At 48.5% G+C, this 14,477-nt stretch overlaps 1 protein-coding gene across 8 annotated transcripts in view; it reads left to right on the top strand.

Moving 5' to 3' along the window:
* The window catches only part of IL12RB2 (interleukin 12 receptor subunit beta 2), a 95,772-nt gene extending 87,925 nt beyond the window's left edge, over positions 1–7,847 (top strand). For all 8 annotated transcript variants that reach the window (XM_089337243.1, XM_051856367.3, XM_070078290.2 and 5 more), the window contains 3 exons: positions 884–974; positions 1,890–1,989; positions 6,702–7,847. In XM_089337243.1, coding sequence (XP_089193369.1) covers positions 884–974; positions 1,890–1,989; positions 6,702–7,250 — 740 coding nt within the window. In that variant the 3' untranslated portion in view covers positions 7,251–7,847. The remainder of the gene's footprint in view (positions 1–883; positions 975–1,889; positions 1,990–6,701) is intronic.
* The last annotated feature ends 6,630 nt before the right edge of the window (positions 7,848–14,477 follow it).

Here is a 14,477-nt window from a genome sequence, read left to right as displayed (position 1 = left end):
CAATGGCCGCCGCAGCTGGCACGCTGCCGCTGGCGCATCGCGCTGATCCGGAGCCAGGAGTCAGGTGCTTCTCCTGGTCTCCCATGCGGGTATATTGGGCCATCCTCCACTGCACTCCCTGGCCATAGCAGAGAGCTGGCCTGGAAGAGGGGCAACTGGGACAGAAGCCGGTGCCCCGACCGGGACTAGAACCCGGTGTGCCGGCGCCGCAGGTGGAGGAATAGTCTATTGAGCCGTGGCGCCGGCTACTTGTCTTGTATTGCAGCACCTAATAGAACTTGGTATGTGGTTAGTAACTCAGTGTACATGTTGAATGAATCAATAATTGCAAGAATTAGTAAGAAGCTATGGTTGTTTACATGGGAAGGAATAAGCACAGTTTTGAAGAGCATAGCTAGATCAAGAGATTATCCTATGATTTGGTAAAATCAACAGCTGGTGTTTCTTAAGGACTTCTTATGATTAGCTACTTTACCCTGTGCCTTAAATATAACATCTGCAAACTTCCTAATGATCTGAAAGTTAGATACCAACATTCCCATTTCACAGATCAAGAAACTGAGGTTCACAGAGCACATGAGTTAGTAGCAGAGCTAATGCTAGAACTCAGGTTTCCCAAATCACAGCCAGTGCTTTGTGTACCACAGCCCCTTTCCTTCTGTCCCTGAGAAGGAGGGGCCAAAACAGGGCTGCAGTTCCTTTTAGAACCACAGATGTGTCCCCTTTAGGGGTCCCCTGCCCCTAAATGAATGGACCAAGATAAGCTGGTCCTGTTCCTGAGCCAAGCCAGCCACAGCTGTGGGTAGAACCTGGAGGAACACACAACAGTCTTTTGGAATGCTCATTGAAGATAACTCAGTCACAGGATTTGCTGACTTTTCAGGCAAAGCCAACTGGAGCGTGTTTGTGGCACCAAGCATTTGCACCGCTGTCATCATAGTGGGCATTTTCTCAATGCGTCACTTCCGGCAAAAGTAAGTTGGTTACAAATGCTAGTTTGGTAAATGTATTTTTTAAACAGGATAATAGCTGTTGCTGCTATGGGTCACGGAAATTAACCCCCTCATACATCTACTGGTAGCATATTGAATTTATTAAAGTATATTAATTTATTTAAATTTATTTAATAAATAAATATTTATTAAAGTATATTAAAAATATACTTTTGGACTCAGCAATTCCTAACTAGAAATATATCCCAAGCATATCACAGATGTATGCAAATATTTGATAGAAAACATGTTTACTGAAATAATGTCCATAAAAGGACACCACGAAACAGCAACCTAAACATCCAGTGATATGGGATTGGCTCACTAAATCATGATGTATCTCATATGATAACATATGACGCATGTGTTAAAGATGACGTAGAAGAAAATGAAATTGTATCAATGATATTTGCTGCATTACATTTTTAAAAAGTTAGTGGCAAGATAATGTCTATTTCCGTTTCTTAAAAACAGTGCATACACATTCATATACAAATAGACAAGATATATCAATGTTTAAGTTGGTGGCATTAAACTGGCAAACAGTTTCTCATGTGGATAAAGGAAGTGAGCTCAGGCAAAAGGGGGTGTGGCAGCTCCTCATTCATCACTTGGCCCCTCCTCATTTTCTGCCCCATGGTGTGATATTAACTTCTGTGCTCAAGTTCATCTTCCAGTCCATTCTACCTCTGCAGGAAGAAGGAAGGAAGCTCGGGAAGTCACAGTTACATCTCATGGGGTCAGAACTTGGAGGATGTGCCATCTTTGTCTTCCGGGGCTTATATTTTACTCATTTGCCGACAAGAGTTACTCCTGCACTGCAGTCACTGCACAAAGAACCTGTGCGTCCGTGCTGCTGTGAACACACTTAACCACCTGTCATTGTCTTCCGTATAGGGTGTGTGTTCTCCTTTCAGCCCTCAGACCTCAATGGTGTCGCAAAGAAATTCCAGATCCAGCAAATAGCACGTGGGCCAAGAAGTATCCCATTGTGGAGGTAAGTTATGGAGCCTCGGTGGTCAGCTGGTGGAGGTGTAGTGAGCACCCCACCCAAGCGTCCCACTGTAGTTGCAAGGACCTGGGTGCCGGACTCCTGTGGACAAGCTGAAGTCAGTCCTGTGGAGCTGCCACTGGGTCATCACTCTGCTCTCTTCCTGGACGCAGGAGCGATCTCTGCAGAGGACTTTCTGAAGCTTTTGGCCTAAAGACTGAAAGCCCTGTAGTGTTTCAGTCCTCTGATACCTTACACCCCACCCCACCCCACCCCCCACCTCGAGTTATTTCCAAAGAAACACGAAAGCAAGTATTTTTGCCATGTGCTGAGCACTAGCCTGGGCATTGACTCATCCAAATTCAGGATAATTGAAGCTTTTGACTTTCCCAATCTTGTCTGAGCAAAGAACAGTTAAATAAAACCCACAGTATTTTGGTCTTGGCAGGAAGCCAGTGAGTCATTTCGTTGTGCGAAGGAACGGTTTTAAAGGAGAGGCTGCTCCCCTGGCAGATGAGAGCCGAGAGAGAGGCGGCGAGGGAAGGCAAGGCGCTGCGGCCGACCAGTAGGAGACCGATCAGCTCACCGGGGCACGGGGGCGCGGGGCGGCAGTGGGGGGGGGCGCTCTGCTGCTACGGGGTCTGCAAGAGGAGGACCTCACGAGGCGCAGGACTGTGCAGCAGCGGTGGGGAGCTGCGTGCCAGCGTCTGTCCCGTTTCCTGGGACCCTCGCGCCCCCAAGCTCCCTTTCTGCCACCTTGGAGCTGCTGTTCTCCTCAGTTACGCAGTGTGTTCTTCCAGCCACACACGCTTCCCCGGGGCCAGAAGTCAGTGGTCCCCGAGAAGCCTCCGCTCAGCGAAAAAGCTGCTTCCAGTCAGGCCTGCCTTAGGAATGCAAGTCGCGGCAGTTTAGTGTCTCTGGAATCGAGCCTGGGGCCAAGCCTGCCTCTACCCCTTACTGTGTCTGTGACTCTCGGGAGCTTGCCCCTTAGTTCATCCTCCGTAAAAGAGCAGTCGACAGCCCCTCCCCTGTACGCTGCTGTGGGATTCAGTATGAAGCCATGGAAGGCACGTGGATCGCCCAAGGCAGAGAGCATTTGCTTTCTTCCCCAAAAGGCCCTGACGTTAGGTCCCCACTCTCTGTTAGGGAATTTTGTCTCCATTAAGTCGCAACAGCAAGAATGGCGATAATAAGGGCAGTATATATACAAATGATATATAACTACATGTAATACAGTATATATAACACAGCAAATCCAGATATGTCCAGTAAATAATTACATAGTGATATTCATTCACTGTTCACACACGAGGCCCTCGCTCAGTGGCAATGTCATGACTTGTAGGACCATGCGCTCTTAGCCATGAGGCCTTATAAGGGTGTCCCAGCAAGCGTCAGAAGGGATTCAAGGACCAGGCGTTGAACTGGCTGAGATGTAAGGTCTCCTTCAGTGTTGAGATTGCACAGTCCTACAAGCCTGAAATAGCACAGGGGAAGCAGCTCTGGGTCAGCTGCGGACACCTGGCTTCCAAGCTGGTGGTTTTGGTGCCATGGCTCTGTCCGCCTCTGCCCAGAGGATATGGACAGAGCCACTGAAGGGCTCATAAACAGCCTAGAAGAAACCCTGAGAAAGATCACAAAGTCAGACCAGGAAAGAGAGGGAGTGAGTAATAGAAATCGGTACACGCATGCCCGAGGATGTATAGCCTAAGAATGTCCACTGTGTAGTACAAACAGAAGGGAAAACTGAGCATAATATAAAGCCCACAGGTTAAACAATTGAGATAGATCACGCAGCAGGACATTAGATAGCGGCTAAAACAAATGAGATCTCTATGTGTCTAAAGATCTCCAAGATGCTTAGAATTGAAATCAGTGAAGTTTCTTTAAAAAAAAAAAAGTATTTATTTATTTGAAAGGCAGAGTTACAGAGAGGGAGAGGCAGAGGCAAAGAAAGAGGGAGAGAGAAAGAGATCTTCCATTCAGTGCTTCACTCCCCAATGGTCATAACAGCCAGGGCTGGACCAGGCTGAAGCTTCTTCTGGAAGCCAGGAGCTTTTTCTGGGCCCCCCACATGGGTGCAGGAGCCCAAGCATGGTGGGCATCCTCTGCTGCCTTCCCAGGTGCATTTGCAGGGAGCTGGATCAGAAGGGGAGCAGCAGGGACTCAAACCAGCACCCGTATGGGATGCCAGCACTGCAGGACTTGAACCACTGTGCCACAGTGCCAGCCCCAACAGTGAAGCTGCTAACAGTTGTCTGCAGTGGGCTCTCATTTGTATAAAAAAAGGCAAGACTTTGGTGCTTGGCTGTATATTTTCAGAGTGTGCACAGGATACATTGACACATATGAAATTCATAATGGTGGTTGCCTCTGGGGAGCAGATTGGGAGTGCGGTGCCCTCTTATTCTCATTGTGTATTCCCTTTGAACTCCAAAAAAATTTCAGAAAACTATGCATATATTTATTTTGCAAAAATAACCAGGGAGTTAGAAATTTTTAAATGACAGTAGCTTGGCCTCCAAGACGGAGGCAGTGAGGCAGCCTCAGATCCCCACGTGGCTCGACGCTCGAAGTGGGGAGACTGATTTTGAAGACCCAGACTGCTCTCCCTGCACCTGGCTGGGGCAGGCAACAGAAGCGCAGCGCTCGCTCCTGCACCTCGGGCAAATGCAAATCGTGCCCAGAGCTCCCAGGCCTCACAGCCCCCTGCCTCTCTGAAGATGTGGCTGGAATACCTTGGGCCTTCTTGCTCTGCAGGGAAAGGCCGCACCAAGGAGGAGGGGATCACTGGGCTGCCAGCCAGCTTGTAAACGCTTAAAATAGTGTCCCCCGGGCTCCTGAGCCCACAGTGGCTGGGAGAGGTCTTCTCCGTGAGGACTTAGCCAGAGGGCTTGCTCTGGGACAGCTCTGAGGAGCAGCCTCCACCCATGGTGCGGAGGCTTTCACGGAGGCAGGGCAAACACCTGGCCGTGTGAAGCCAGCGAGCCACCTCCGCACCTGGGTCATCTTCCCCACCTACCGGAGCGGCACCTCGGCAGCCCTGCTCTGCACAGCCACACCAACATGCCAGGGCCAGTTTGGGCAGTGATTGGAAAAGAGCAAACTCCCTAAAAGAGAAATGCAGGCGCACGCCTTCTAGCTTTTCCAAGTCCTTCATGGGGGTCCACCCCGAGTCAGTGCAATGGATCACTCTCTTGACACTTGTCATGCCCAGGGCAACAGCAGGGGCATCAGAGACTGAGCTAGACAAACCCAGAGACACTGATGAGTGTCTCCCAGGCTGTAGAGCATCAAAGTTGGGGCCAGCCCTCAGGGTTTGCCCTGTCCCACAGCTAACTTTGTCATCCTGCTCCTTCCTTAAGACACGGTCTCTGTGTACTGATGGCTTTCAGACATGTTTTTAAAAAGTGACAGCACAAGAACCTCACAGTGGTTTCTCCATCACTGGAGGAGAGTGGGGACTTCATGGAAGACAGCAAGCTGGGGGTGCTGGAGTGAAGAGACACAGGCTGGAGTCTGGCAGTGTAGGCCAAAGTGTGCTGGTGGCACTGAGCAAAGAGTGTGGACCGTGAGCCTGCACGAACAGGGTCTGAAGGGGAAGCCGGGGAGACGCAGGGAGGCGCAGGGAGGCACAGGAATTGCCGGCCAGGCTGCGGGCTGGGATCTTCACCGGGTGTCTAAGCCCCAGGCCTCGGAGGCGGTGCAGCTATGCTTTAGAGACCAGGCTGTCGGCACGCATGTATGCTAAACAAAGAACCGTTCATCCAGGCCACACGACTTGGACTTGGGGATTGGTCGTGAATTGGGAAGGGAAAGAGAAATAACTTTGAAGAGCTGGTGATGGACAGGATGCCAAGAAAAAAAAGCGAGGGACCTGGTTAATGACCTTACAAAATGATATGCTAATTTTGCCCATTCCAAACAAAAGAAATCAAAGGGGGGAAAGGGATGAAAATTTCTTCCAAAAATGTTAATTCCGGGAATGTTCTTAAAAGCAGATCCGAGACAGTGAGTCCCTGGTCTGAAACCTCCCAGTAGTTCTGTTAAAGCCCCCAGCCTCCTCCACATCCCTTGAAAGGCTCTTCATGACTTGGTCATCTCCTGTTTCCAAAGCTCCAGCCGTAGGAAGTCACCAGCAGGTTCCAGAATGTGCCAGGCCTCCCTGCCCATCACCTCCCTACCTGGAAAATCCTACACACCTCTCGGGACTCTGCCCTAGTGTCACCTCACCAGGGCTGGGGAGCCACACAAGGCCTGCGAAATCATCTGGTCTGGCCCTGCCAGGACTGGAAATCCAGTCACTCGACAGCAGTCTAATTTTTAGGTTGATAGTTTTGCATGACCCATGAATGGTTTTATAAATACCCGAATGGCCCAGGGCATAAAAAGGCTCCCTAGCCCTGCAGTGTACCCCTAAAGCAATCCCTGCCTTCGCATCCCCTACCCCAGAGGAGCAGCAGGGAGTGCGGCTCAGGTCACATTCCAGTCTGGTTGAAGGCTGGGCGCAGACGTGACCCCCTCACTAGCTGGGGGTTGAGGAGGAGTCCTTGGTCCCCACCCCTCTGCCTCCCTGGCAGTGTTAACTGCTTTTTCCTAACTCACAAAAACCAAGGGCCCACCGTGTCCCCCCTGAGGCTGCCTGGAAACCCGCAGGAAGTAGGTTGTCAAGGTCACCTGCACAGCGCTAACAGCTGCTTCCTCCTCCCTTCTCTCAGGAGCAGGCGCAGCTGCTGGTGGAGAGGCTCCAGACACCCTGGTCCTGTCCTGAAGAGCCCGAGCCCCTGGCCATCAGCGAAGTCTCTCAGCAGGGGACCGCCATCTTGGGACAGCCCCATCGCCCCACGTGCTCAGAAAGCGGCCAAGGTCACCGTAGCTCGGAGCAAGACACAGCAGCGCTCAGTGCCTGCAGCCCGCCACCCCCCGGAACTCTCCTGGCCGAGAAGAGACAGGCAGTGGACCTGTACAAGGTGCTGGGCATCAGGGGCCAGGGCCCAATGCTGGGGAGCCCAGCCAGCCCCTTGCCAGTCCTCCCGGTGGACTACCTCCCCACCCAGGAGGGCTACTTGTCCTCCAACATAGATGACCCCCCTCCAGGGAGAGGCCCTCCCCCTGAGCCTGCGGAAGATCTGGCGCCTCTGCACGTCTCTTTTTCTGTGTTTTCAAACTCCCTTCACCCGCTCCCCTTCTCCTGTGGTGAGAAGCTGACCCTGGCTCACTTGAAGATGGGCTGTGACGCCTCTCGGGCTCTGAGTGGTGAGACTTGAAGGCTGGGAGTCGCTGGGCCGCCAACCAGCACAGCGATGCTCGTCCACCCAGCCTCTCTCCAGTGCTGCTACCATCAGGTGTGGCTGCAGCAAGAGGCAGGTAAGCCAGCTCCGCGTGGATCTCAGAGACTGAGCTGGCCTTCGCCGAGAGCCGTGACAAGACCTACTCCGCCACGCGCATCAGAGACTCCGGCCTGCATTCCTGCCAACTTGGCTGCACTGGCCAGCAAGCAAGGAGGGGAGGAGAGGGGGAACCAAAACTCTGAGCAGTGATGACCCACAATTCAGAGGCCCAGTCACTCAACAAGTATTTGTAAAGTGCCTACTACGCACTACATACTACGTAGGCTCTAGGTCAGTACTGGCCAATAGAACTTGTTGAGAAGACAGAAGCAGCCCACATCTGCACAGTGTGTTAACCACTTGGAATGTGCCTAGTGCGACTGAAGAATGAAATTTTGATCGTTGTTAAGTAGGCACACATGGTTCGTGGCTACCGTGTTGGAGAGCACAGCTCTGGATGGCGGATAAACTTGTGAGCATTACGAGTCTTCAAAATAAATCAGCCTCGTTTTAGAAATGAGGCCCAGATGGTCACGACTGTCTCTATTTGTGGGAGCCTTGGGGTGTACCTTTCCCCTACTTCTCCTGGATGTGCTGGTTTATTGTCTTATTTTGCCTTCCCCCTCTTCTCGGGAGTCAAGGGCAGTTGACAGTGGAGAGCTACTGGACCCCGCCCTGGGACCTGCAGCAAGCCCCTCCGCTCTGTGGCCCAGATGGCTTGTGAAGGGCTGGGCCAAGGGCGCGCTCTGACCCTTTGCTTCCTCTAGTGCTACTGCAAATGCGGCTCCCAGGGCCAGGGCCCTTTCCCGGTCCACGATGCCCAGCCTGCAAGTACGTATTAACAAGCGGTTCACGTCTCTGAAGGCTTCTGCTTTCGTTCCCCGAAGACTGAGCCGCCCTCAGACAGGGCCTGGAAGGTACTTCTCCGGCACAGCATGAACTTGGAACATGGTCATTTCGGTCCTTGAAGGCTGTGGCCTGGGCTTGTCGTCCCACCGTGGTCCATCTCTGCCTATGTGCTTCGCTGTAGCTACCTCGGCTCAGCTGGCAGGGAATGGTTTAAACTGCTCACGGTCCCTTGCTGAAAGAACAGGGCGAAAGCTCCAAGACATGTTTCCTTAAATTCCTGTCAAGCCTGGGAGCCACTACCCACCACCCCTTGCCCCCAGCCCACCCACACCAACCCTGGAGCCAAGGCAGCTTCTCCACTATGCTTTGGGTTTTCACTGAACAAAGAGTTATTTGTTGCAAATTTATACTTCTTCCCTAATCCACCAAACTAGAAATCTGTCCCAGCCCCGTGTAAACAACTGCTCTCAGCCTTTGGTTCACCAGATTTCCTTCAAAGCCCCAGAAGCTGAAGCGAGAACATTGGCTCTGCTTGCTCATGCTAAAATGCTCCTCATCCTTCGCTTCCTGCCGCTCCGGATTTAGCATCTCCCATTCTCTCGGGCTCTCTGTGAAAAGCGTCCGCACCTTCCTGTGCATCTCCGCGCTGTTCTAATTAACTGTGCCGCAGCGACGCCACACCAAAGCGCCTCGCATCCCCACGCAGCTGTGGCGTGTCCGCGTCCAGGATGCAATGCCTTCCGACGGACTGCCACAAGCCGTGGACAAAGCCTCCTTACAGGCAGCACCCCCGCCCCAATACCTCTTGGCAATGGGAGCTAACTTTCCCGCTTTCTGGCAGTGGTTGTTTTTCCTAGCTTTAGTTTCATGACCTGTTCATCTTGGTCTCCTTTCCATCCTCAGCACACACACCCCGCCCCGGTCCTTTTCCTTAGGGTCCCAGGTGATAAAGCCAACCTCACCTGTTGTTTTTAACCAGTCTCCTCCCGGGGATGCTCCCTAGCGTGATTCCCACACCACTTCCGCTCCTGCACTGCATACAATTTGCAAGCAGGAACCAGCAGCAAGCTGGCTCCAGGGTTGGTGTGGGCTGGGGCAAGGGGTGGTGGGTAGCGGCTCCCAGGCTTGACAGATGCTATTCCTACCCACACATAGTTGGCTACCAGTAAAAAGTGAAGTCCCCTGCCGACATTCTTGTCTTTCTCTTCCAGAGACTAGCTGGCTGTGCTTGCTCCCTGTTTGGTGGGGACAATTGTGTCTGTGTGTGTTCCTCATTCTCCATTCCCATTCTACCCCATTCATCGACAGCACCATGGTGATACATGCAGAGGTGTTTCTTCAGAACATATTTGAAGGGGCTCGCTCTTTCCTAGAGATTCTATTTCCAAGCTTTTTTTTTTTTTAATATTTATTTGAAAGAATTACACAGAAAGAGGAGAGGCGGAGAGGCGGAGAGAGAGAGAGAGAGAGAGAGAGAGAGAGAGAGAGTCTTCCGTCCAATGGTTCACTCCCCAGTTGGCTGCAACAGGGTGGAGCTGCGCCTATTCGAAGCCAAGAGCCAGGAGCTTCCTCCCGGTCTCCCACGCGGGTGCAGGGGCCTAAGGACCTGGGCCATCCTCCACTGCTTTCCCAGGCCACAGCAGAGCCGGACCGGAAGCGGAACTGCTGGGTCTCAAACCAGAGCCCATATGGTGTGCCAGTGCTTCAGGCCAGGGTGTTAACCTGCTGCACCACAGTGCTCGCCCCATAGTTTTTGTTTTCTTAAGATGTATTTGAGAGGCAGTTAGAGGGAGAGAGATCCTCCATCCACTGGTTCACTCCCCAAATGGCAGCAGTGGCTGGAGCTGAGCTGATCCAGAGCCAGGAGCCAGGAGCTTCTTTCAGGTCTCCCACATGGATGCAGGGACCCAAACACTTGGGTCATCTTCTACTGCTTTCTGAGACCATTAGCAGGGAGCTGGATCAGAAGTGGAGCAGGCAGGACTCGAAACAACATACATATGGGATGCTGGCATCACAGGTGGCTGTCTAACCCACTACACCACAACAGGGGCCCCCAACTTTGACTGTTCAACTACACTCGGATTATTTCAGTAGGCAAGCCAAAATAACTTCCTTAACAAGGCACTCTTACAGATCAGTCTGAAAAGTGCCAGTACTTCCAAGGGAAACAATCTGAATGAGCAACTTGGAAAAATATTAATGTCCAATGAGCACTAAGAAAATATATTTTTCACTTATCAGTCTATTAAAAAAAAAAAAAAACTAGGCAGCATTAAGCAGGGAAACTGGTGTTCCCAAGTGGGAAACATTAATTGGTCCTTTTATGGATGGCATTATTCAACAAACTCAACTCCTAAACAACTCCATCCTAAATTGAATGCAGCTTTGATTAAAATGGTGGCGGGTGACTGCCTTAAATACCCTTCAGTAAGAACCTGATAAAATCGTGGTTTATCTGTACAAAGAAATACTGAATTTCAAGGAATGTGACCTCATCAATTTTGAGACACCCCATTATTCTACATTGAGAAAAAAAAAGCTAAACTGTAATATGTCATTAATTTCTGTGATACACATTTTCTTCACATTTTAATATGCCTGGAATTTGGCTGTGTCTTAGAACTCAGTTTAAAAAAAAAGTATGCTGTGTAGTTTTTCTAAATAGATGCCAATATTTAATGTGAAAATGATGTGTTACAAAAAGGTTAATGAGGAACCATCTCACTTTTATAAATCATTGCAGAAAGAAAAACAGGAACTGGAAATAACAGTCACCAAAGTACTTCTCTCTAGATTAGGCTGTTTTAAAATTTTATTTTTGCAACTCTAACATTTATTTGAAGGGACAGTGACAGAGAATGAGACAGAGAGAAATATCTTCCAAATCACCACATAGCCAGGGCTAAGCCAGGCAGAACAGAAGCGGAGAATTCTATGCTGGTCTCCTACATGGGTGTCAGGGGCCCAGCTGAGGCCTTGGGCCATCAACTGCTGCCTTCCCAGATGCACTGGATGTAAGCAGCTGCACTGAAGTGTGGAGTAGCTGGGACTCAAACCAGGCACTTTGATAGGGAATGTGTGTGTCCCAAATGGCAGCATAAAACCCCTGTGCCATGCCAGCCCCTACAATTTTTTTTTTAATAAAAAGGTATATTTATATTTGAAAGGCACACTTAAAAGAGAGACAAAATTGTCCATCGCTGGTTCACTGTACAAATGGCCGCAATGGCCAGAGCTGGGTGGGTCTGCGAAGCCAGGAGCCAGGAGTTTCTTCTGAGTCTCCCAAGCTCTTGGACCATCTGCTGCTTTCCCAGGTGCAATAGCAGGGAGCTGGATCAGAAGTAGAGCACCTGGAATCAAACTATGCCCATACGGGATGCCAGCACCACTTACCCGCTACACCACAGGGGTGCCCCCCCCCCCAAATTCACTTATAAATCCATTGAAGTACAACTAATTTCCTGTCAAAAAGCTGGGATGGTAGATCTAGAGACACTATAGACATTTCTTGTGGCTAATCTTTCTTTCACCTTTTACCATGTGTCTGGCACTTTCCTCAAACTTTAATATTCCTGTCAGACGGCAAAGTACATGACCCAACCAGGAGAGGTGGGGTTGAAGAGCTCACGGTTATAATGGAGGTAATGTGAATCTTTGAAACTGTCTTTACCTAACAAGTCAATTTGTGCCAAATCCCCGTTCTATCTAGGGATTATTAACAATCAAGAGCATCTTCTGTGCGGGGTCTCTCTCTTTGATTCACCCTCTTGCCATGTGACGGTTTGCCATGCCTGGGGATTCTCCAACGCCCACCAGCAAGCATGAACTCAACAAATGCAGCTACCTGAACTTAACTTACCAGTGTTCAGAACCAGGAGTCAAACAAGCCTCTTATCCTTATAGAGGAGTCCCAGGTATTGCTGTAGCACTAGAAAACAAGATTAACACATCTACCACATTACTTACTACATGCACTTTCCAGTGCTGGTTAGTGTAGGTGTATCACCATTTTAGCTAAGGAAACTGAAGTCACCAGTATCAGACAATTTCAGAGCTTAACTTTAACCTCTCCAATTCCATTCTATGCAAATGACTGCTCTACAAACTTACATCAATAGGCATTTTAACTGTACTTGAATATACCTGTAATCCTATAAAATCTTTGAAATGTAAGCCAAAAAATTACAATGCAGTGAAAACCTGGTGCTTCCATATTTCTAGTTCATTCTTGTTTCTTCAGTAATCGATCTAAACTGGCTATCTAAATCCTGCAATAAATGCCACTCCCAAGAAAGTATAAAGGACACTGACATTCAGTATTTAAAACTGTATATCGCGCCTTTGGACAGAAGGGTAACCAGAATATGCTCTAACCTCACCAGAATAGCTTATAACTCAGGACAACATTGACACAGCGGTTGTCACTTATGGTGCCAGCATCCCACATGGGTGCGTTTTGAGACCCAGCTGCTCCACTTCTCATCCAGCTCCCTGCTCCTGTGCCTGGGGAAACAGCTGAAGTTGGCCCAAGTACTTGGGCCCCTCCAACACACATGGGAAAAGTGAATGGAGTTGGGATTCCTGGCTTTGACCTGGCTCAGCCCACACCATTGTAGCTTTTCAGGGAGTGAACCAGCAGATGGAAGTTTTCTCCCAAACGCTGCCTTTCAAATAATCTTACAGTTCTGACTTCACCCAACTTACCTGATTGTTTTCTGTAAACATAAAGGCTATTTCTTAAACAAAAAAGGCTGAACCTGAGTCAGTATTGATTTATGTAAGTTGTGAAGACAGAAATGCATTTTCTTTCATTCTATGGCAATTGGTTCCATACTTTGCTGCTTTGTAAATGTACATGTGTCAAAACCATTCTAAAGTTGGTCCAGAGACTTCAATCATCTCTTTAAAAACACACTTTTTATATGCTACTGAGAGATCCTTTTGGTCAAGTCTCCTGCCTACGGAACAATGTCAGATGAGGTTTGAAATACCTTCTTTCTCCTGTTTCATTTTACAACCTGCAGGTAATATGGACCCAAGGAATCATTATAAAGATTCTTAGTAAACTGTTCCCCAAAGCCCTGAACTGTAACCAAGAGGAAATACCCACCCTCAAAAGCATTTTTGCTGTTGGATGAAAATTATTACAATTATTACCAAAAACACTTGTTCCTTTAACAGTCTCACTTCACTTGCTAAAATCGCAATTACATTTGTATTAACTCGGGTACACATGACTTTCGTGGCCTGAGGATATTTTTCTGTGTGGCTCAAACCAAGGAGCCAGGAGATAATCTTCCCCACCCACCTTGCATTTCTCTCTCTCAAGGTGAAAATAGGACTTTCCAAGATTTCATTTAGAAACAGAAACCTTACTTTATTTATTCCATCACAAAGGGGAAAAAAAGACCATTTGCCCTCTTTTCACAATGCTGTAGAAAATATTTGTTTACGTTTTGTCCATTTCTCATTATTTATACAACTCAATTTGGCTGGATTCCTCTGCATTCCTGTAAACATTCAGAAAACTCCCTTTTCATTTACCCTCTCTGGTCCATTGATAGCAGCTTAACTTTCAGAGTGGCTGCAGGGACAACTTTGACAAGTACATTCATTTTTAATCTGCTTATAAATAGATTGCAAAGTGCAACCTTCCAGTCAATTCAAAACTTTTCCTTTAACAATGTGCAGTTACTTTGAAAGTTTAATAACCCTAAGTAGCAAGAGATTGATGATTCTGGAGGAGGAGGAAACATCCATGCTCTCTCCAAACTGGGAAGTGTTGGTTAGTTCTTCAATCAATAGTTCAGTGACAACTTTTTCTTAATAAATTGTCTACCTTATCCTGAAGAGAACTTCTTAGATGTTAGGTCATTTTCACTAGCACTACACAGCATCCAATGCACTTCACTACTTCGGTAACTTCTAGCTCTAGCATTTGCTTAGAGATGCATGGGGTCAGTCCAGTTGTTTATACACTAATCTACTGGATTTTGTTGATAAAGTTACTACATGCCTCAATCTTTAAAGGTACAGTATACTGTTATGAACAAAATACAGCGGTGTGATGCACACACAACATACCTGCTAGGTATATTTTTTTCCCATGACTAGTGACTGATGAACATCTGCCTTAAAAACAGCTTTATCTAATCAAGGCTTCCCATATATTCTTCAGAAGTTCCTAATTTAGATATGAACACCTAAATTGAAGCGTCAGCAAACATGTATGGAGTATACTAAAAAACACCAAATCAAAGTTGAAACCAAATTAACTTTTTTCAAATAGTGTGTTTCACTAGAAATTCTGGA

Source organism: Oryctolagus cuniculus, chromosome 7, assembly GCF_051225735.1.
Source record: "Oryctolagus cuniculus isolate XC-2025 breed Fujian yellow rabbit chromosome 7, ASM5122573v1, whole genome shotgun sequence".
Taxonomy (NCBI): Eukaryota; Metazoa; Chordata; class Mammalia; order Lagomorpha; family Leporidae; genus Oryctolagus; species Oryctolagus cuniculus.
The sequence above is the reverse complement of the archived record's forward strand: the minus strand, read 5'-3'. Positions and strand labels throughout refer to the sequence as shown.